General features: G+C 45.5%; 3 protein-coding genes and 1 pseudogene across 7 annotated transcripts in view; 1 reads left to right on the forward strand and 3 right to left on the reverse strand.

Moving 5' to 3' along the window:
- Window positions 1–12,920, reverse strand: part of Cnbd2 (cyclic nucleotide binding domain containing 2) — a 56,826-nt gene extending 43,906 nt beyond the window's left edge. For 2 of the 4 annotated variants that reach the window (XM_028775265.1, XM_028775263.1), the window contains exons 1-2: window positions 12,527–12,920; window positions 6,413–6,469 (exon numbers count right to left, since the gene is read on the reverse strand). In XM_028775265.1, the coding sequence (XP_028631098.1) occupies window positions 6,413–6,469; window positions 12,527–12,814 (345 nt within the window). In that variant the 5' untranslated portion in view covers window positions 12,815–12,920. Of the gene's footprint in view, window positions 1–5,425; window positions 5,462–6,412; window positions 6,470–12,526 lie in introns of those variants that run through there. The other 2 variants (XM_028775262.1, XM_028775264.1) reach the window with 2 other exon arrangements.
- On the reverse strand, window positions 2,390–3,957 carry LOC114627438 (annotated as a pseudogene).
- Scand1 (SCAN domain containing 1) lies at window positions 12,607–13,497 on the forward strand. The gene is made up of 2 exons (XM_028775266.1): window positions 12,607–12,844; window positions 12,944–13,497. The coding sequence occupies exon 2, from the start codon at window positions 12,998–13,000 to the stop codon at window positions 13,424–13,426; it is 429 nt and encodes a 142-aa protein (XP_028631099.1). The 5' UTR covers window positions 12,607–12,844; window positions 12,944–12,997; the 3' UTR covers window positions 13,427–13,497.
- A 1,858-nt stretch (window positions 13,498–15,355) lies between these two features.
- Phf20 (PHD finger protein 20) overlaps window positions 15,356–23,017 on the reverse strand; it is a 106,596-nt gene continuing 98,934 nt past the window's right edge. The window contains exons 17-18 of one of the 2 annotated variants that reach the window (XM_028775333.1): window positions 21,829–22,012; window positions 15,356–18,177 (exon numbers count right to left, since the gene is read on the reverse strand). In XM_028775333.1, coding sequence (XP_028631166.1) covers window positions 18,035–18,177; window positions 21,829–22,012 — 327 coding nt within the window. In that variant the 3' untranslated portion in view covers window positions 15,356–18,034. The remainder of the gene's footprint in view (window positions 18,178–21,828; window positions 22,013–23,017) is intronic. The other variant, XM_028775334.1, reaches the window with a different exon arrangement.

Consider the following 23,017-nt stretch of genomic DNA (forward strand, 5'->3'; position numbering starts at 1 on the left):
GGGAGGGAGGGAAGGAGGGAGGGAGGGAGGGAAGATGTGTTGGCCTTTCCAGGAAGTCCAGGAAGCACCCAGTTGTGAGGGAAGGCATCCCAATGGAAGGGCATCCTGAGGTGCCCTGAGAGCTCCCCACACAGCTCTGAGAGGAAGCAGCTCAGGAGCCTCCGCCTCTCTCCTTCTCTGTGCCTCATTACCGCCTCTTGTCTTTCTATGTCGATCATACCAGGCAGCAAATGAAAGAGAAGAACTGGAGTATCCTGGGAGAGGAAGGAGGAATCCAGGAGTGATTGGCTATGCTCCTGGAAGGGAGTGGACAACAGGGAACTGGACAAACTGCAGTGTTTATAGAGGGTTTTTTTTTGGGGGGGGGGAGTGGGGTGGGGGTTTGGAGCTTTCTAGGGTGGAGAGTTCCAGGGTGAAGATTGGTGGTATTTCAAGTTTTGAGCTTGGGGGAGCTCAGGGATTGGTGAGATTTCCTGTTCAGGGATAGGCGGGCTTTGTTCAGACTTTTTACCTAAAATTAGCATAATCTGGGGAGGGTCCTGTTGAGGGGCTGGAGATGATCTTTGTGATAGTTCCAGAGGCTGAAACTGCTGTTCTGACAGTTAGGGAGGCCTGAGGGGTGGGGGTGGCCAGGCTGCTGGAGCTCCTCAGGAAGAGAGCCTGGGAGAGGGGCCTGCTGGAGCTCCTCAGGAGGGGACCTGCCTTGAGGGTTTACAAAGTTTACAAAGGGAGTCCAAGGCAGGGGAATCCTTTCCTGCCACTTGGGTGGTGTGAATATCCAACTGGATGCACACCACCTACCTTTCCATGACCTTTCCATGTAATTGGGTCTGTGGTACTGTTTTTCTCCTATGCAAAGAGCAATGATGTTAGTTAGCACCTACACAAGCGTCCTGCTGAGGGTTCTGAGCGTCTCTGGATGTCTTTACTAAGACACCACCATTCCTCAGAAGCCTCTCCCCTGCTTGCTTCTTCTTGGATGCCTGCTCTTTCAAATCTACTCAGGAATCCCCTCCCCCAGCCTGAGGCCTGCCTCACTTCTTCTGCAGGGACCTGCCAGATATGACACACCCCATTTCTCCTCATGGTTCCTAAATTGGCAAATGGCATAACTGGGCCTTTTGTCTTTCATGGGGGAGGACAATTAATTTCCCCCTATCAATCAAAGTAGAAATAAACAGCTTCCTTCAGTGGGAAGCTTCTTCTTCCTCACACTCTGCCAACAGCTGCTGGAAGCCTGGTTCCAAGAAAAACCTTATTCTGAGAATCTATTGACTGCACAAGCAAAAATCTGGAGAGAAAAGAAGGCAACGGTCCAATATCAGAATCTATCTAATATTTACTGAGCTATCACAAGTATTATGCTTGCAACCCCCATGAGGGGCCTTAATTCAACCCTCTTTATAAAGACACTGAGGCTCAAAGTGGCTCAATGGCTGCTAGAGTCATTGAGCCGTCTTAAAGAAAGAAAAAGGCATCCAGCTATAGATTAGGACATTCAACACTCAGGCCAGGGTTACTCTGAGACTTGAGACACTATGCAGTGGGCTGTGACTTTGTCCCAGAAGTCACATCAAATCAGTACAATCGGAATCCTTAAATCAACTGCAAGAAAATGCCGAAGGCTGGTAAAGTAAGTGACTCTGTTCCCTAAGAAGCAAGAAAAGGACGGGCCGGCAATTCCAGTTCAGCGAGGGAGTTGCACTCCCGTGACAACTATTACCTCAATTTGTTTTTGTATCAAGATCCTCAATGAAAAACTGGGATTGCAAGTGTCACAGGTGTCACACCTTTCTTCCTAGGTCTATCTGCAGCCAACCTCCAACCGCTAGAGAAAATAAAGAGTGCTGAATATGGAGAAGACAGCTGAACAGAGAGAGGGGTGGACTGGAGAGCTGGAGGCCTGTCCCTGACAGAGCATCTGCTTAGAATGGATGTAAAGGGGTCATAGTAGACCATGTTTATACTACACACACACACACACCACATACACCACACACACACCACACACACACACACACTACACACACACATACACACACACACCACACACACTCACCACATACACACACACCACACACACATACACATCTCACACACACACACACACACACACACACACACACCATGTTCCAACATGAACATACGGAAAACTAAGAAATCATTAGAATAAGGCCTGTGGACTTATACATGTTTCCTGGGTTTGCTACTGGACTATATCATGCAAGCTATTACTATTGGAGAAAAGTAGGTGAGGAATACCAGACCTCTTTTCTTTTTTCTTTTCTTTTTTTTTTTGAAAAATAAACGTACTAACGTACTTTATTTCTACACTTTCACAGGAGAACGTTATTCGGAAAAGTGTTACAGCTTAATTAGGTAATCAATGTTGAATTGTTTATATTATTGTATATTTTATTTTTCAGAACAAACTGTGGACTTATAAAGTACATTAAAGTATCGAGGAGGGCTGAGACACAAGCACCCTCATTAAGAAAATTCACAGACTGCAGAAAAGGAATCAGTGCAAAGGACGTTTTGCCACTTGTCATATGAATATACCACCACACATTTTCCCCCGTTGTCCTGATATTTGAGCCTCCCGTAAATCCCCAAAATGTCCACTTTGTTTCCTGACAGATCCACATAAACGTTTCAGTACTCTCGTATGTTATGCCCAAATAGGCACCACCTCTGGCCAAATTCTCCATGGCCTTGATTTCCTCAAAATCCCTGAGAGTGGCTACAGAGCCCTGGAGTTCAGAGCATAGAGCAATCACATGATCAAAGCTTGACTTTTCAAGAGTTCTGATATAGTACTTTTCTCCAACATTTTCAATCTGAGAGAAGAAACCCCCTAAAATGTAAAAAGGTGGGTGACACCGGCTTATCTTCTAGAGCACTCATTGTGTGAAGTTCAAATGAAGCCATGTATACTCCATCTTCTCTGGCGGCATCGAACATAACAGATGTCTTGACTCTCGAGACGATCCCACAAGTCTCTCAACTCTGATCGCAGGGCTGAAATTTCTGAATCGATTTTCCTTGAATTGAATTCTACACTGTCTCCACGGTCTCCTTTTGGTCCCACTGCTCCTTTTGACCCAGGATTCCCCGGGGTTCCTGCAGGTCCTGCTTTTCCAGGAGGGCCCTGCAAGCCTCTGAGCCCTTGACCTGGTTCTCCCTTTTCTCCCTTTTCTCCTTTGGCACCGTCACGTCCATCTCTGCCTGGCAAGCCATTCAGGCCTGGAGGATTGCCAGTAATCACAGGGCAGGTACTTTGAGCACCTCCAGTTAAGGTCTCTGCATAAACTGCCGTTGCCACATACAGCAGAAGGAAGGATGTGAAAAGGGACATGGTCCTCACCAGAAATGATATTCCAGGGCTTTGACACAGCAAGGATTCAGGAGGCAAGTTCTCTTCAACCAGGAACTCCAACAGTTGCCTCAAAGTGAGGGTAGAGCTGGACCATGTATGGGTACAGTCCATCATGGCAGGGAATTCAAAGCAGCATAAACTTGAAGCCATTGGTTACCTCACATCCACAGTCAGGAACAGAAAGCTATGACTTTCTGTAACTAGCTGGCTTTCGCCACTTGATGACTCTGATAGGGAACAGGAGTGATAAACTGAGGCACTTCAATGTCAGGTCCACAGGTTCAGTCCATTAGCATCAAGGTGGGAGCATGGCATCATCCAGGCAGGCATGGTGCAGGAGGAGCTGAGAGTTCCACATCTTCATCTGGAGGCTGCCAACAGAATACTCACCTCTTTTCTTTCTGTTACTTTTATATCTTTCTATGAGACTAAAACTGTCTTGTCTGCAGGAGTTACAGTGGGACAGGAGCAATGCCTCAGCAGAGAAGAGCACTTGCTGCTTTTGCAGAGGACCTGGTTTGGTTCCCAGCACCCACACAGCAGCTCACAACCTGTAACTCCAGTTCCTGGGATGCCACACCCTCTTCTGGCCTCTGTGGGCTTCTGCACATACAAGGTACATATATATATTCAGACAGGCTTGCACACATACACAGAAATACAAAAAGAACAGTTATGGTTAAAAAAAAAGGAAAGAATAAACATTACAAAATTAATAAAACAGAAGGATGCAAGAAACAAGAAAGATAAATGTCAGGTGAGAGACACAAAATAAAAGAGAGAAAAGAAATAAGTAACAGGAGACAGATGCTAATCGTGAACAACCAAAAAATTCAAAAGGTGTGGCACATTTTAAAATGAGATCAAGTTGGCATGGTGGCACATGGCTTTATCCCAGTAACTCACTCACAGGGCAGCTGGATCTTTGAGTTCAGGGCCAGCCTGATCTACAAAGGACAGCCAGGACTATTATACAGAGAGACCCTTCCTCAGAGAGAGGGGTACAGGGAGGGAGACGGACTTTTGAGAAGCAAAAGTCAGTTCAGAAACAAAATACATGAGCCTTGTTGGCTACAGAAGAGAAGACTCCAAAGAACAAGCTGGAGCTGGAAATAAATGACAAGGACCGACAGGCGCTTGGGATGTTGCGCGCGTGCGTGTAGGCAGCCTGCTCCATGTGCACAAGGTTCTGAGTGCACTCCCAGACAGATCTGCAAAAGAAAAACATGAAAGGGCCCAAGAAATCCTGTATCCAATGATTATGGGAGAGAGAGAGGGAAAGGAGATGTAAGAATATGTATCCTTTGTTTGTTTGTTTGTTTGTTTGTTTTTCATGTGGCATTTGGGATAAAGCCAAGGGCTCATTAAGGAAACTCAGTCAAGTGCTTCTCCACCGAGCACAGAGACGTGAGCTTGATCCACCTACATAAAAAGCCAGGTATGGTAGCACATGACAGCAGTCCCAGAAATCCCAGGCACAGATAGATGGATGGACCCTTGGGCTTTGTAGGTCAGGTAACCTAGCCTACCCTATACAGTGAGCTCCAGGCAAATGAGGGACCTTGTCTCAAGAAACAAGATGGGTGACTGGAGAGACAGCTCAGTGATTAAGAGCACTGACTGCTCTTCTAAGAACCTGGGTTCATTTCCCATATATCACCCACAAGATGGCTGACAACCATCTATAAATCCAGTTCCAGACCTTATGCCCTCTTCTGGCCTCTGCATGACACACAGAAGCACACTTAGGTGAAACCCAGACCCATAAAATAAAAATGAATCTTAAAAATAACAACAGTAACAAGATGGATGGGCTCCTGAGGAATGACACCCAAGGTTAACCTTGGATCTCCATACACACACATACATACACACACACACACACACACAAACACACACACAACACATACCACACACACATCACATACACACACCACACACATACCCACACCACACACACACACCACACACACACACACACACACACACACACACACACACACACACACAAGGTTGGGTATTATAGCTGAGTGATGAAGCACTTACCTAGTATACATAAGACTGCAGGTTCCATCTCCAAGGCTAAGGAGGGAGGAAAAGCAGAAAATGGAATCTTCTAGGGAATTTTTTTTTAAATTACGTAGATGTGTGTTCTGCCTTGTCTTAGTTACTATTTCACAGCTATGAAAAGACACCATGACCAAGGACACTTATAACACATTCAATTAGGGGTTTGTTTACAGCTTCGAAGGGTTAATCCATGATCATCCTAGTGGGGACCGTGATAGCCCACAGTTAGGCATGATGCTGGAGATGTAGCTCTCAGAGCTACATCCTGATCCTCAGACAGGAGCCAGAGAGGACAACACTGGGCCTGGCAGGGGCTTTGAAACCTCAAAGCCCACTCCCCAGTGACACGCCTCCTCTAACAAGGCCCCACCTCCTAATCCTTCCCAAACAGTTCTGTTAACTAGGGACCAGGCATTCAGACAAATGAATCTATCTGGGGCCATTCTCATTTAAACCACCATATGCCTGCACGTGTTACACATGTGTGTGTGTGCCTGGGGATAGAGGAGACCAGAACACTGGATCACATCCCCTGGAACTGGGATCACAGGTGGTTGTTAAACACCATGTGGGTGTTGGGACTTAAACCTGGGTCCTCTGGAAGAATAGCTGGTGCTCTTAACCATTGAGCCATCTCTCCTACCCCTCACAGGGGATTTGTTTGTTTTTTTCAAGACAGGGTTTCTCTGTGCAGCCCTAGTGTCCAGAAACTCACTCTCTAGACTAGACTGACCTCAAACTTACCGAGATGGACCCACTGTGCGAAATGGTATGATTGATTCTCACAAAGTTAAATACAAAATTACTATCTGAGCCAGCAATTTCACCTATAGGTACAGAAATCAACTGAAAATGGAAATTCAAACACTAGTATCACAGCAATTTTATCCATAGCAGTCAAAGAGTAAAAACAACTAATATGTTCATGACATGGGAATCAATTATTAGAATAAAACTACTTACTCTTTTTTTTTTTGCTGTCCAGCTCTTCAAGATCTTCTGTGCCGATGATAGCTTTATCTGCAAAATTCAGGAGAAAAAAATGTTTGTAAATTTAGACATATTTATTTATGTATCATTTCTGAATCCTAAAGAATAGAATTGAAGAAGGAATTTTAAGTTAGTTAAAATCAATAGTATTAACAGGAAGTCTTAATTTAAATACAAGTAGTTAAAATTACAGGTCAGCTAACTCGCTAGCCCAAAGCCATCATAAAAGATGCAGAGCTAGAGAAACAAAGGTCAACTGAGAACCTGTAAGCCAGCCCCAGTTAAAGGTTTTCCTTTATAAGAGTTGCCATCATCATGGTGTCTCTTTATAGCAATAAAATTCTTACTAAGACAGGGAGTTAAGGTTTAATGGGCTAAGTTTGCTCTAGATGAGAAAAAGGAAGCAAACACGGGGGATGGCTAGACCATAGCTAGTGCCCTGTAATGGGCACACTTTATAATAGTTTCAGGGTACACCGGCACACCTGTGATCCTGGCATTCAGGAGGTGACAGCAGTAAGCTCTGTAGTATGAGGTCATTCTCCACTACAAAACACGTTTGAAGCCAACCTGGGAAACATGGGACTCACTCTCAAAAGAACCAGTGACCAAAATGGTCAATTAGGAGGTAGAGACAGGAGAATCTCAAGCTTGAGACCAGCCTGAGCTACAGGGAAGACCCTATCTCAAAACAAACAAACTAAAAAGCCAAAATAACAATGCAGGCCAGACAGTGGTGGCCCATACCTTTAATCCCAGCACTCAGGAAGAGAGGCAGGAAGATTTCTAAGGCCAGCCTCGGCTACAGAGATTCAAAACAGCCAAGAGAAACCCTGTCTCAAAACCCCAAAAACATACAAACAAAACAGTGCCAAGAATGATGGCATGTCCCTATAGCTCAGCACTTAGGCTAGGGCAGGAAGATTATGAGTTCAGGACTAGCATGGCAAATTTGAGGTTCGTTTGGGTAAGTGACTAAAATGGTGATATTTATGTTATATATTATCTTGCTATGTTTTAAAAAAAACTACAACAAACAAAACAAAGCCCTCAAAAATAAGAAAACCACTACCAGCAGTAAAAATTGTACAATGGATTTGAACAAACATTTGCCACACAAGAGAGAGGAATGGTAAAAAGACATATATGCAATATTATTAGTTATTAGAAATTAAAGATAAAGGCTGGAGAGATGCCTCAGCTTGTATATAGACCAGGCTAGTCTCAAACTCACAGAGATCCATCTGCCTCTGTCAAGTCCTGGGATTAAAGGACTGTGACACTATAGCAACCATACCAAGCATTTGTTTGGTTTGTGTGTTTGTTTGAGACAGACTTTCTCTGTGTAGCCCTGGCTGTCCTGGAACTTGCTCTGTATACCAGGCTGGCCTCAAACTCAAGAGATCTGCCTGCCTCGTTCTCCTGAGTGCTGGGACTAAAGGTATGTTCCTACTCCTCCTTGACTAAGCATTTCTCTAGCTCCAGGAAGCTTGTTTTTTCCTCTTCAGTAAACCAATTCATGACTCCTCTCCTCTTCCTTGTTGCAGTTGGTTGGGCTGTGTACTGGCTGGTTGTGTGTCAATTTTGACACAAGCTGGAGTTATCACAGAGAAAGGAGGTTCAGTTGAGAAAATGTCTCCACGAGATCCAGCTGTAAAGCATTTTCTGAATTAGTGATCAAGAGGGGAGGGCCTAGCACATTGTGCATGGTGCCATCTCTGGGCTGGTAGTTCTCGGTTCTATAAGAAAGCAAGCTGAGCAAGCCAGGGGAAACAATTCAGTAAGCAGCACCCCTTCATGGCCTCTGCATCAGCTCCTGCCTCCAGGTTCCTGCCATGTGTGAGTTCCTGTTCTGACATCCTTTGGTAGTGAACAGCAATTTGGAAGTGTAAGCTAAATCAACCCTTTCCTCCCCAACTTGCTTCTTAGTCATGATGTTTTGTGCAGGAATATAAACCCTGACCAAGACAGGCTGTTTTAGTACCGAATACTGTCTGTCACCACAGGGAATAACACTGTTGTTAATATAGAGGACTAAACTAGGCAACCAGGCAGAAAAGAAATTTGAAGCCACTAGGTCTAGCAAACACAAAAGCCCCCACCCTTTCCACTTCTGAAAAGAGAAAAGGAAGAAAAAACCTTAGACAATAGTAAATGCAAATACCATTCTATTTCAAAGAATGGGGACAACTGGGACAGAGTCTCTTGTGTAAGGAAGTAATAGCTGAACAAGTGACTATCAGAAATACAGATTTAGAGTGGCCTGCAAGAAAAAGCTTCAAGTCCAGATTGGCACATGAAGTCTCCCAAGCTTACAGGTCAGCAGCTACAAAAAACACCCCTCCATGTATACATGGAGGCTCTTTCCTGTATCATCCAGCCATTTTGGCTACCTGCAGGCTTTGTACCTTTGGGCTTCCTGGCTGCGGCACCTGGTTCCTCTCTGAAAAGTTCCTGTGGTGACTTTCAAGGTCATCTTTCATACCTCTAGGGGAGAGATCCTCCAAGGATGGGCAAGAGGTCATCAGAAATTTGTCCTAATGGTTGTTACGTGGCTGTTACACAAGCTGTGCATAGAATTCAAAGGGACAATGAGGATGACTAAAATCCTATCATACGGTGCCTCAACTGGTTGGTTTTGTGTCAATCTGACACTAGAGTCTTCAGAAAGAAAGGAGCTTCAATTGAGGAAATGCCTGTAAGGAGCCGCCATTAGAAGATGGCGCTTGTTCCCTCTGTTTGAGGTGAAAAACAACTGCATTCAGGGTCGTAAACACCTGCTCCTCACCCTCCCGAGCAATATGTAAATGAAGTTCTGCAAGAAGCACCAATAAGACACTTATACACAGTTGTGATAACTATTTAAGCAGCACCCATTTCGGGCTTGGGGTCTTTCGCTTTACAATCAATGGTGTGTTCCCCAATACAGTGCGTGAGGAAGGATCCTGTTGTTGCGTCATCCTTGGTGGCGAGGCGGGCGCAACAAATGCCTCCATGAGATCCAGCTGTAAGGCATTTCCTCAAATAGTGATCAATGGGGGAGGGTCCAGTCCACTGTGGGTGGTGCTATCCTTGTCCAGGTGGTCCTGGGTTCCATAAGAAAGTAGGGTGAGCACGCCAGGGAAAACAAGGCAGTAAGCAGCACCCCACCACAAATCCCCATCAGCTCCTGCCTCCAGGTTCCTGCCCTGTTTGAACTCCTGTCTTGACTTTGGTGATGAACAGCTATGTGGAAGTGTAAGTCGAATAAATCCTTTCTTCTCCAAGTTGCTTTTTGGTCTTGGTATTTTGTCACAGCTACAGAAACCCTAACTAAGCCAGAACCCCTGTCACTTTCTGGAAAATGGAGATAACAAAACTTATTTGTGAGTTATCTGTCAAACAGAATATACCATCTGCCAGGGGATGTCAGATTTTTGCTGGCACCATCTGAATTTTCACAGAATCTTCCATGAGGTTAGTTGTGTTATGTTTCAAACCCTGGGCCAGATGGCCAAGTTGCCTATTTAACATGTCAAAGTGAACCTGGCCACCAGGTTCTCCCAGCATCCCTCAGCCCCTGCCTATTAGAATCCTCCCGGCTTGTATACCCTACCCCCTACCCTGAACTCTACAGCCCAGTGGCTGAGCTGCCTTTCCCCCCAGATGCTCTTTCCTGTATCATCCAGCCATTTTGGTTACCTGCAGGCTTTGTACATTTGGGCTTCCTGGCTGTGGCACCTGGTTCCTCTCTCTCCTCAACACGTCTCAGGATCTTGTCCCCTCTGGACTCTCCCAGGGGTCTCTGACTCTGGCTATGCTTTCTCCATTATCTACAATAAACCCCCTCCACTGTGCCCAGGAGCCACAGTCATGTTCTTTCCTTTTTACTTTTTCTATTCAAGTTCTTGCATCCAGATTTTTAAAATATAGATTAAAACTATAGATCAGAGGCTGAAGTCAATGTACCTGACCTGATGAACCCATGTGTCTGTGTCCTTTATCCCTGTGAGTGTACGGGTGTGTGAGGCCACAAGAGGGTGCTTCAGTCTACTGCTCTCCTCATTGCCTTGAGATAGGGTCTCAAGTTGAATTTAGAAGTACATATTGGATAGGCTAACCACACAGTTCTTGAGCTCTCCCTGGGCCCAACATTAAGGTTGTAGGCAAGCTCGGCCATGCCTGGTTTTTACATGGGTGCAGGGAGATTCAGGTCCTTATGCTTGCACAGAGCACATGTGCAAGAATTTTAATCCAACATGGCTGCTCTGGCAAGGGCTCACATCCAAAGACTTTCTAGGTCTGTGTGATCCAGCTGGAATGACACACCTTTAATCCCTTAGTACACACCTTAATCTCTAACAATGAAGGTAAGAAAGGTTAGTTTATAGAAGGAAGTGAGGGGCTGGAGAGATGGCTCAGTGGTTAAGAGCACTGACTGCACTTCCAGAGGTCCTGAGTTCAAATCCCAGCAACCACATGGTGGCTCACAGCCATCTATAATGGGAGCTGAGGCCTTCTTCTGGTGTGTCTGAAGACAGCTACAGTGTACTCATATATAATAAATAAATAAATAAATAAATCTTAAAAAAAAAAAAAGAAGGAAGTGAGTTGGTCCGAAAGCAACATCTAATTAAGGGGCAGACAAAGTGTTGAATCAGAGAAAGTTTTGACAAAATGAGTCAGAGATCGATTATGCCCAATTCACAGGAGAACAGCACTGGAAAAAGAGACTACCTAAGAGCAGACAGAAGGCAAAAAAGGTGCGGTGGTGGTGTGTGTGTGTCTGGCAGTTTAACTGGGACAGTTTTACAGACACAGGTTGCAGAGAGAACTAGTAGACACAGATGAAGACAGAACGAGCCAGAAGATTACAACAGATTGCCAAAGTTAGTATGAGGCCAAGCAGAGCAATTCAGTCAGAAGCCAAGAGAAGCCGAATGAAATTAGCCATCTTGGAATGCTGGGGCTGACAGAGCCATGTATTCACACAACTTGGCTACCACATTCATCTCATCCCATCATCTGAGGGTCCAAGCACCCTTACCCGGCTCACCATCTCCCTAGCTCTGAAAACACTTGTTAAAGCTGTGTCTTTGCCAGAGCTTTATTCACTCCACTTGACAACTATTAGGTCGGTACCATTACTGTAGGGTTGCTAAAGCAAAGAAACCCTGAAAAGATGTTTCTAGACAGACAGCTGATTCCAACACTCTATACAGCTGCCAATCAACAAAAATATACTATAGACTGTAATTTAAAATTTTCATAGTAGTTGGATTTTAAAAGTAAAGACACAGGTAAAATTTAATATAGTTTATTTGACCCTATATATACAAAATAACATAACATTCAAATATGTAATAAATATAAAACCTTTTTCTTTTCCTACACAGACCCATGTGTATTCTACACTATAATACATTTCAATTTCGGAGTATTTACATTTCAAAAGTTCAGTAAATACATGAAGCTAATGGCCACCATATGGGACATCGTTAATTACAGTCCACTTATTAATCTTGGGTTTTTTTGTTGTTGTTGTTTTGTTTTGTTTTTTTGAGACAGGGTTTCTTTGTGTAGCCCTGGCTGGCCTCGAACTCAGAAATCCGCCTGCCTCTGCCTCCCAAATGCTGGGATTAAAGGCGTGCGCCACCACTGTCCGGTACACTTATTAATCTTAAAGAAGTAGTATCCACCGAATAACTTTCTCTTGGTTTTCGAGGACAAACAAAAATAATGACAAAGAAGCCCTGAGCATTTGTTTTGGGCCAGGAAAGTCTATAAAGAATCTTGCCCCAAATACTACGTCATCCTCAAGATAAAGTGAGATCTATTGCACTTATGCAGGAGACGGGGGTATGTGTATTTATTGAGAGCCTCAGCTCACTTTATAGCTCAGGGGTGGCCTCTAGATCCAAGATTATGGGCTTGAGAGGTCTTTTTAAAGTAGTTGGAGCCCCTGTCCCGCTGTCCCACCCAGGTCATCCGCCCAAGCTCAGACAAGCCCCTGTCGAACCATCACCCTCCTTTACCCAGTACTGTCAGCGCTACCCCCAGATCCTGGTCGAGTAGGGGCCAGCATCTGCTCTAACAGGCGCAAATCACCTGCAAGCCAGGGCGGTCCTTCGGCTTAGGTGTCTCCACCTTGGGTGTCTCCGCCTTTATCTTATCCAATAGGGCCTGCCTCTCCTTCTCTTCTTCCTCCGATCTGGACTCCGACTCCGAATCCATCTTCTCTGTTTCCATGTTCTCGGTCTGAGGCTTCGCCCCCAACAGGCTGCCATCCTTACTGTCAGAAGAGCTGGACTCTATGGACCGCCCAAGGGACTTTTCCTGATCAAACTTCACGTGACTCGTACGGGACGCGGCTTCCGGATTCTTAGAACCGTCCATTTCCGGCCGCCAGGAGCTTCGCTGGTAGAGGTAAGGTCGGCTCGCCCGCGGCCTGTCCTGAGTCCGCGTCCCGCCAGGGTGCGCGGGCTCTGCCCTTCAGCGGGTTTCTCTTACCTCATTCCCGTGCAGACGCAGAAGAAGCGCGTAACTACGAAACAAAGGGTGACGCCGACAGCCGTAGTCATGGCGGCGCCGCAGCCTAGCCCGGCGGCCCAAAGCCCCGCAGCGCCGCCCGAGCAGCAGGAAGGAGCCGGCGACTGTGAGGCCCCGGAGTCCGACTCTTTGAGCTCCCCGGTCCTGGAGCTCCCCGGCGCGCCCGCAGCTTTGAATGCGGCGCCGCAGGCTGACGCCGCCCCGCGCCCGGGCACCTCTCGCCCGGGCCCCGAGACCTTTCGCCAGCGCTTCCGGCAGTTTCGCTACCAGGATGCGGCCGGTCCCCGGGAAGCTTTCCGGCAGCTCCGGGAACTGTCCCGCCAGTGGCTGCGGCCCGACATCCGCACCAAGGAGCAGATTGTGGAGATGCTGGTGCAGGAGCAGCTGCAGGCCATCCTACCCGAGGCGGCCCGGGCCCGGCGGCTGCGGCGCCGTGCGGACGTGCGCATCACCGGCTAAGCGACGGAGCCCGTGGACCCCTGGACTGACGCCCTACCCCGAGTTAATAAAAGTTGAATTTTGACAGCTCCTGTGTCTGGTGTGTCTTGAGTTCGTCCTTTATTTATTGGGCTTATTTTACGAACTTGTTGCCCACCTTTCCAGCTGATGGCCCTTAAGAGTAAAAATTATTAGCTGTCCTGGATCCCTGGGGATGCTTGGAGCTGTGTGCCCTTAGGCGGGAAATCTCCCTTCTCACCTTGTTGACTAATCTGGCAACATCCAGTTTTTCTAAACTCGCATGAGTTTTGTTTTGCAAGAGGCCATGTTGACTACGTTTTCAGTTGTCTAGTGTTCCATTCTAGCCTCTGCCTCACACTAGTATACGAGCTTCAGTAGATAGCAGTACATAGTGATTTGGAAGCTGAGCAGTAAAATAACTGGCCCTATTAAATGCTCATTTAGCTGGGTGTTATGGCTCATATTTTAAATCTCAGCACTCCGGAAACAGAGGCAGGAGGATCTCTAGTCTACATAGTTTCAGCCAGAGCTCTGTAGACCCTCTCAAAAACAACAAACACAAGCAACAACAGAACTGATATCACCAAGGAAAATGAAACGCTATATATCGGCGGCGGCTTAGATGAGTAATTGGAATCAATACAACTGGACAACACTTTGTTTTCCCAGTAATTTTGTTGGAAATAACCTCTGCTTCTAACGGTTACCTGGGAAGTGTTTTTGAGAACAGCTTTTTCCAGTTTTCTTTTTGAGAAGCTCATGTGTATTTTACATCATTTCCACTTGTTCACTTCTCTCTTATTACCTCTACTTTCACATGTGACACACATACACAAACACAGTATACGGTGTGAAAGGGACGAGGAGGCTTGGCATTTGCTTCCTTGCCTTAACCTATGGGTCAGGGTCTTCTGGCTTTCTATGTATACATGTTGACCATTTGAATAATGTTTTCCCTAAAATTATTTACAGTTCATGACCTTAAAAACAAACCAGTGGCTATGACTGGAATGTATACCATGAAAAGACACCTCCAATTCCTTAACCAACACCTATTCCTCTCCTTTATTAGCTCTCATGAAATTCCTCTAAGATGTCAACTCCCTGGAGTGAAGCACACTTGTGAGCAAGCCCTCCCTCCCCACCCCATTTTTAAACCACTCTCAATCCCTAATGCTCCACCTGCACAGTGGTTTTCGCCCGAATGAGCTTGGAGTGCATTGAGTAATATGAACTTACCAGGAGTGCTCATTTTAATATGTCCAGGGCTCCTGTTTTAATACCTTTTGATAACCCTCAACTCTACCAAAGGAAGGAATTTTGCAATGAAATGAAGACAACTAGTTTTGAGGATTCTGCCCAGGCATGGGTGTTAATTGAGGGATAGTTCTGGTCTATAGGAAGCTTGGCTTTGTTGAAAGCAGTAGGTAAATCTCAGTCTAGGGAAAACAGCCTGTCCTGTCTTGCATTGCATCCAGCAACCAAAAATGCAGTAAATCTGCAATGCATGCGCCACACTTGGGTAGAAGCTGGTATGGGCATTTTGTTTTTAAAGACAGGGTTTCTCTGTGTAGCCCTGGCTATCTCTGAACTTGCTCTGTAGACCAGGCTGGCCTCAAACTCATCATAAAGCATAAAGCATTTGATTCTTGCTGGGTTATGGTGGCACATGCAAAGAGACCCAAACAGGACCCTTTCAGGTTTAAAGCTCCACTTTGGGTTGCATAAGGCCAGCCTGGGCTGCACTGCAAGGCTTCATCTAAAGACCATCCGGGTGTGGTGGCACATGGCTTCCATACGAGCACTTGGACCAGAAGCAGAGCATTTCTGAGAGTTGTAGGGCAGTCAGGGCTACATAATGAGACATTGGCTCCAAACTAAACCAACAAAAACCACAACTTTTTATACTTCAGTAATATGACTGACACATAGCAACAAGAACCTGTTTTTATTTTTCCAGATACAGAAGTTTGCATGTTTTGTAAATATTGCTTGAGAGCAACACTCATATGTACAGGGCCTTCTGTCTAATAGCGCGTAAACACAGATACATATCCACAGTGCAATGTTGGCTCAGCCAGGATCCACCTTGCATATATATTAAAGAATGACTGATCAAACCAGAACTGTTTTGTCAAGGCGACTTTCTATGGTGGATAGTTTTTTTTAACAGACAGAACGTAGGTAGTGCACATCTTTCTAAATGATAACATTGTTTGCAAATAACAGATTCCAGTGCTCCAACTTAGGGGTGAATTCACTTTGACCCAGGAACTGGGAGTGGAGCCCCTCAACATGGCTTTAAGTTAGGGAAGAACTGAGGTTATTAGAATATGGGGAGTCTACTTTGCTTCCCTAAAAACAAAAGTCACAATGAAACCAGATTATGTCCTTCACAAAACCTAAATGATAAACCCAGTAATGACCACATGGCAAAATTAGGATCATTCAGTTTCTGCTTCCATCTTTGAACAAGACACAAAATTGACTGCCTTCAAGGTTACAGCTTCCCCAGATGTGGGATATGTAACTACTCAAGAGCAGTTACATAAAAGAAAGACGTGAATTTAAAATCCTTTATTACATTTGTTTGTGTGTATGTGTGTCATAGAACAACTTGAAGGTGTCAATTCTCTCTATTGAGTCCTGGGGATCGAACTCAGGTCAGCAGGCTTGACGGCAAGCACCTCTACCAACTGAGCCACTTCCATGACCCCCAAATTAGTATCTAATGTAACAATCATCATCCCTCACACAGTTGTAGCAATAGATAATTATCTTGTTCCTTCCCCTTTCAATCATCATACAAGTCTCAAAATGTAACTGTGATAAATTATCCAGAACCCTGATGGCATGTATACTCCTGGAGCACTTCTTCCCACTAGAAAACATCAATCCGGCCGGGCGGTGGTGGCGCACGCCTTTAATCCCAACACTCGGGAGGCAGAGGCAGGCGGATTTCTGAGTTCGAGGCCAGCCTGGTCTACAGAGTGAGTTCCAGGACAGCCAGGACTATACAGAGAAACCCTGTCTCAAAAAACCAAAAAAAAAAAAAAAAATATATCAATCTGAGCAGTGGGAAGCAGCCTCTTGTAAGGGGCTGTGTTGGCTTAATTACATATCACACATTCCATAAGTCAACTCATGCTTGCCCCAAGCTCATTTTATATCAGATGGTGAACAGATCTTTAGACAGGGCATTCATTCTCTGAAATTTCTTTGTACACAAGCCTGAATCTATGGTCACAATGGCCTGTTAAGCCTGAAACTTAACCATTCCCAAGGCAGCCAGAGGTGCTGCTGTTGGTAGCTACTGACATCAGCTCCTTGATGTTTACATAGTAAATATCTGCAGCCTAGAACATTACAGATTCCAAAACTGATAATGAACCTGTGGGTGTTGATGGATAAATCAAACAAAGTTTATCCTTAGATGCCAAAACTGGTGAAAATGAAGTCCTCACAGCACAGAACCTTTTACATTTTGCCTAATAAGATAAAACCAACCAAACAACATAGCAATGACATGTGGAACCAGAACCTGCGAAACAACACAAATCTCTCTCTGAAGGGAAGAAGAGGTTGTACCTGGACAGTAAGCAGCATAATTACCTTCATCTCACAAAGTAATACAGTCGGGGAAATTTAAAGTGTTACAGTGTAGCGGCAACTGCTACACTAGCCTCCAAGGAGGAGGGAAGTGACACACAAAATTGCAAGTTTGCTGATGATGACACAAAACAAGGTAATTCCCATGTTCATTGTAACAAATATTTACAGTAAAAGAGTTCAAAAAATCTGGGAAACCTTTTTTTTCTATAACTGTAAATAGAACTGGGAAGCTGTTGAAATTAATAAGTAGGTAGAAAATGCTGTCCTTTGGGTTCCAGACCCTGACTGCTTCCTTCTGGAATTCCTCGGAGAGTCTCATTACATCAAGATTCTAGCTCCTCCTTCAGCATCTTCGCTTGGCTGCCAACGCCACAGCCCAGCTGACTCTGGAGTTAAAACAGAAAACCTTGTCCCTGGTACCACGAGACCATGCAAGAGACGAGGTGAGAAAATGAAGTCTTGAGGAAGCAGAACATTCAGTCCCCCAGCCTTCGAAAACTGCACAGCGAAGTCCCAACACTCCAGGGAAGCTGAGGGATGAAAGCGGCCTGCTGCCCACATGCCACACCAGGCAGAGAAACCAGAGGGGTTGGCACATGCCTCTACCTGACTCAAAAGTCAATTAAATAAACTGCAAATTGAATTGACAACTGTTTCCTACTAGATTTTTTTTTTTTTTTGGCTCTCATTTTGTTTATCATCAGTGGCACGATTCCAATTGAAGATGTGCAAAGAGTTGCTTCGTTCAACGATGTGCACAGAAGGGGACTCTAAGACTATGTGCTGCCTTTGCAGTCGGCTTCCAGATCAAGAGTGCCCTGTCCTCCAGCAGCCAAAATGGTCTTTTTGTCCCAATGTCCATCACACTCCTGGCCAAATCCCTGAAGTCAGTCAGTGTCACGTGCATTCAGCATGCTAAGTTTATTTACTTAAATACGCGAAGCTCCCCTGGCAAGCGTGCCAGGATTGTGCTCCAAATGTCTTGGGTGCCCAATTTCATGTAGAGCAGCAGAGGGCGATCTGCTGCACCTTGCCCAGGTCAGTCAGCAGCTGCTTGATGCAATGCTTGAGCTGTGGAAGCCTGGCCAGCGGCTCTGGGGGCTCCAGCTCCCCAGTGTAGTCCAGCCAGCTCTCCAGCACTGCAGGTGGAAGAGAAAGGATCCAGTGAGTGCTCAAACCTGACTTACCACAACCTCAACGCAGACATTTCAACCCAGGCTGTCTCAATACTAGCACCCACAAAACACTGCTCCAGGGCCCAAAACCCTAATGCTAAGGTTTGCAGTGTGAACTATCCACCATAGGCTTCTGTTGAGTACTTGGTCTCCAGCTGGTGATGCTATCTGATGCTATCTGATGCTATCCAGCTGGTGATGCTATCTGAGCAGTCACTAAGGTTCTGCCTTTGCCCCAGATCCCTTCCTCTTTTCTCCCTGACTGCCATGATACAGATAGGTGCCTCCCCATGTGCTCCCACCACCATGACAAGGCCAAGCAACTATGGACTGGACTCTGAGATTATAAACTACTTAAGCAAATTTCTCCTCAAGTTGTTTTTGTCAGGTATTTGGTTACAATGATAATATAAATTCTTCATGACAGTGCAGTCTTGAAGAAGTCCTAGTTAGTGACAGAATGATCTATGTCTGTTCTCTCCAATGCAATAGCCAGGCAGATCAGATGAAGGCTGTTGTGCTCTGAGGGGCCAGTGCAACTAAGGAACTCATTTGAATCGCAGTTGCTTTAACTGTGTTAACTAGCCACACAATGCTAACTGCTATTCTGCCACAACAAAGTCTAGAAGGCTCTGAAGAAAAAACTTTTCCATGTTGTAAATAGGGCAAAGTTGGGCTGCTAGAAAATCTATATGGACTTTTGAGAAGGTCTGCGTTTCTGCTTTTTTTTTTTTTTAATCATTCTGATTTGCTGCATATTGACTCCTGATACACAATTATCAGCAGCATGAAGTATACTTATTTTCTTCCTTTAAGAAGTTAGTGTAGCCGGGTGGTGGTGGCGCATGCCTTTAATCCCAGCACTTGGGAGGCAGAGGCAGGTGGATTTCTGAGTTCGAGGCCAGCTTGGTCTACAGAGTAAGTTCCAAGACAGCCAGGGCTACACAGAGAAACTCTGTCTTGAAAAACCAAAACCAAAACCAAAAAAAAAAAAAAAAAGGGCTAAAAAGGGCTGGAGAGATGGCTCAGGGGTTAAGAGCACTGATTGCTCTTCCAGAGGTCCTGAGTTCAATTCCCACCATGGCTCATAACCATTTGTAATGGAATCCGACGCCCACTTCTGGTGTGTCTGAAGACAGCACACCATAGCGTACTCACATACATAAAATAAATAAATAAATCTTAAAAAAAAAAAAAGAAGTTAGTGTAAGCCTACACTAGCTTTATTCCAGCAATCAGGTGGGGTCTCTTGAGTGCAGGACTAGCCTTCCCCACACAGACCCTGTCTCAAAAGTAATCTCCCTCCTAAATAAAAGCTTTAAACCTCATCCTTCACACTTCATTTTTAAGTTTTCTTGGCACCACTTCAAGCCATGGGGGTAGGTGGGCTCCAAACCAGTGGGACACATGGAAGGTTCTCTGGGAAGCCAGAGAGAGCCTGGCTTACCACCTCAACCACTGGCCAATCAGAGAGCCCAAGCTACATGGAGGTAAGATCTGTAAAGGCTCAGACTTCTCTCCTGAGGAAGAACTCTTTGGGCAATCCCAGAACATTCCTCAGAGGTCAAGAAGGAACCTCAGTTGGACAGGAGAGCCGGCTGGGTGGTTAAGATCATTGTCTGCTCTTCGAGGTACTGAGTTCCCCAGCAACCACGTGGTGGCTCACAGCCATCTGTAAATGGGACCTAGTGCCCTCTTCTGGTACATGCAGATAGAGCAGTCACATACATAATAAAATAAAAGCCATGGGGCCTCATACAAGCTATGTCAGTGGGTGTGTCCCTCACTTCAGCTGCTAAAAGGGCAACTCCATTTACTGTTACTTCAGTATTCGCATTAGTATTGCCCGTCTCCAACAGAAAAAGCATCAATTTATCTTTCTTTGAACAGGATCTTTGTATGTTGCTCAGGCTGGCTCTGAACTCAGTGCTGCCTCGGTCTCTTGAGTGCTAGGATTATAGGCAAGAGAAACACAAGCTTGGCATGGTCTCTGCCTCAGGATGGTCCCAACCACCAAGGGGCGTTAGCTAGGCCACAAGACTGAAGCTTCTATAACAAGGTACTTTTCTTGGAGTAAGTGTGCGTGTGAGCTTTATTATTAGGCTTCAGAGCTTGACTGTAATTCACAAAACCCTCAAACGTAGATTTACAAATTTGGTCCATTAAAACATTTTAAATTACATTTTATTTATTTTGTGTGCCTGTATGGAGATCAGGGGACAATCTGTAGGACTCTCTCCTTTCACCAGGTGGATCTCAGGGGTCAGGACAGTTGGGCTTAAAGGTAGAAGCTTTTACTCACTGAGCATCTCTCTAGGCCTAGACTCCACCTTTACAATTAAGCAAATAATCAAGAATAATAAGAAACAATCATGAAAGATTGTTTTTTAAATTTAAAACCCAAAATTAGAAGAAATACCTCAGCCAGTGAACTCGGCCAGTGAATCTGCCTTATGTGAACCTGACTCTGACCCCCAGAATTCACATTTTTTAAAAAAAGGCTGGGGCATGGTGGTATAAGCCTTTAACTTCAGCACTCTACAGGCAGCTGGATCTACATAGTAAGTTCCAGACCAGCAGGGACTACACAGTGAGATCTTAAGGACCACAGATTGGATAACCAGAATCTACATAAAGCCAGATGCGGCAGCACAAATTGGTAATCCAAAAGAACCTACAAAGAGATGAGAGGCAGAAACAGGAAAGACAGGAGAGATCCCAGGAGCTTGCAGGCCACCTAGGCTAGCTTATAAAGTGGTGGACAAGACACCCTGGCTCAAAACAGGAGAACAAGGGCTGACACTGACTGCCACACCCACTGTGTCACAAAGCTGTGTCCACACACCAACATGCACATATATATGCACATTACATGCACAATGAAGAAAATATTTTTTAAGATTTATTTATTTTTATTTTCTGTACAATGTTTTGCCTGTATATTTGCCTGTGTGAGAGTGCCAACTCCCCTGGAACTGGAGTTATAGACAGTGTGAGCTACCATGTGGGTGTTGGGAATTGAATCCAGGTCCTCTAGACCACAGTACTCTCAAGACAGGGTTTCTCTGTGTAGCCCTGGCTGTCCTGGAACTCACTCTGTAGACCAGGCTGGCCTCGAACTCAGAAATCCGCCTGCCTCTGCCTCCCAAGTGCTGGGATTAAAGGCGTGCGCCACCACTGCCCCGCCGACCACAGTACTCTTAATTTCTGAGCCTTTGCTTCAACCCCTCCTCTCCAAAACAGCTTAGTTCCCCTCAGAACTTAATAAAAATGTGCTCAGATTATTTCCAACCAGCCGCCTGTCAAGATGCTGTACTTTACTGGTGTGGTGCTGAGGTGGCGCTCAGAGCTCACTCAAGCTAAGCTTGCACTTGGCCACTAAGCTATTCTTAGACCTGCACAGTTAGCACTGCAGAAGGAACTGGACAAGTACAGCAAGACCCCTGATAGCACCAGACTTCGTAAGTGGCTAATAAATTTTAAAAGTTATGTTTGTCCTCACTGAGGGGAGAACTAGGCAAGATGGGGCTGAAGAGGCAAAAAGACAGCCAGGCTGTGAACTTCAGAAGGCTTCAGAGGGGAAGCTCAAGACTAATTTCAAGAAAGGAACCTTACCGTCCAGCTCCTTCTCAATGGAGTCCATCCGATGCGTTACTTCATCCTGAAGAGACTCCACATGTGTCAGCAGGTTAAACTGCCACTGGTGCTGAGAGCTCACCAGCCCTTCTCCACCTCTGTCCAGCAGCTTCCGTGCAGGGGTTTCTTCAGGCAAGACCTTCTTGGAAATGTATTCCCTCACCTGGGCATGCAATAATGTTTAAATCACTAAGCAGAGACAGCCAGCTTTTCTCCAACTAGCCAGCATTAGAACCCTCTGAAAAAGCAGCTGCTGCTCCCCTCCTCCCACTGCCACTCACAGTGCTTTAATGCACCAAGGCTCCAGCCTCAGGACAGCACTCAGAGGCTCAGATGCTTCCTCTGGCTCGCTCAGGACTGCCTAGAGCAGGGCTAGTGAGGTTAGGTTATTATAGGCATAGTTAGTGAGTCCTGGCTGTCTCTTGGTGAACATGTGGCCTTGGTGAGGTAGTTCCCTTATTGGCAACAGGGATATAGTTTTCTCAAGTAACATTAAGATGGAACTATGGTGCTGGTATACTGGCCTACCAGGGGTTTGCCATGATGAGAATAGGAACTTCGACATTGAGTACTGTGTTTCCACAGGACTGCTAGCCTTTTACTATGTACAGTTTGGGATCTCAAACTTTTATTCATTTATTTGGGATGATAACAATTCATGATAACATATATTTAGGGTCCTGAAAGCTTGCACGGATCTGAGGAGGAAGGCCAGAGCCAAAGTGACTGAACCTAGACTTGAACTCATCTACTGCAGAAAGGTTATGCTCACAGTCTAAGCAGACTTCCACAGATACTGGCAAGGACAGAGACTGAGGGTGCAGGCCACCCCGGAAGCAGAGTTGGGACACTCCCTCTTGGCAATACACAGCAGTGCCCTTAAGCTGCTGAAGCCAATCCAAAAGCTACAGTCTAGGAAAGTAGGGAAGGGGCAAAGACTGGAAACCACACAAGGCCTCTTGCACAGAAGGCAGGCACAGATGCAGACTGGCATGACTACCTGGCGTTCAGAACAGAGTGACTTAATAATGACAAAAGCTGAACAACAAACAAAAGGCTGGCTCCTGGGGAAAATGCTCAGAGTAGCAAAGACTTGAATGAAATTAACCCCTCTTCTTAAAACCATTATGTCTAACAACACACTTGACTAAGTTCATGCTAATAACTT

This window comes from Grammomys surdaster, unplaced genomic scaffold (genome assembly GCF_004785775.1).
Source record: "Grammomys surdaster isolate TR1022 unplaced genomic scaffold, NIH_TR_1.0 254, whole genome shotgun sequence".
NCBI lineage: Eukaryota > Metazoa > Chordata > Mammalia > Rodentia > Muridae > Grammomys > Grammomys surdaster.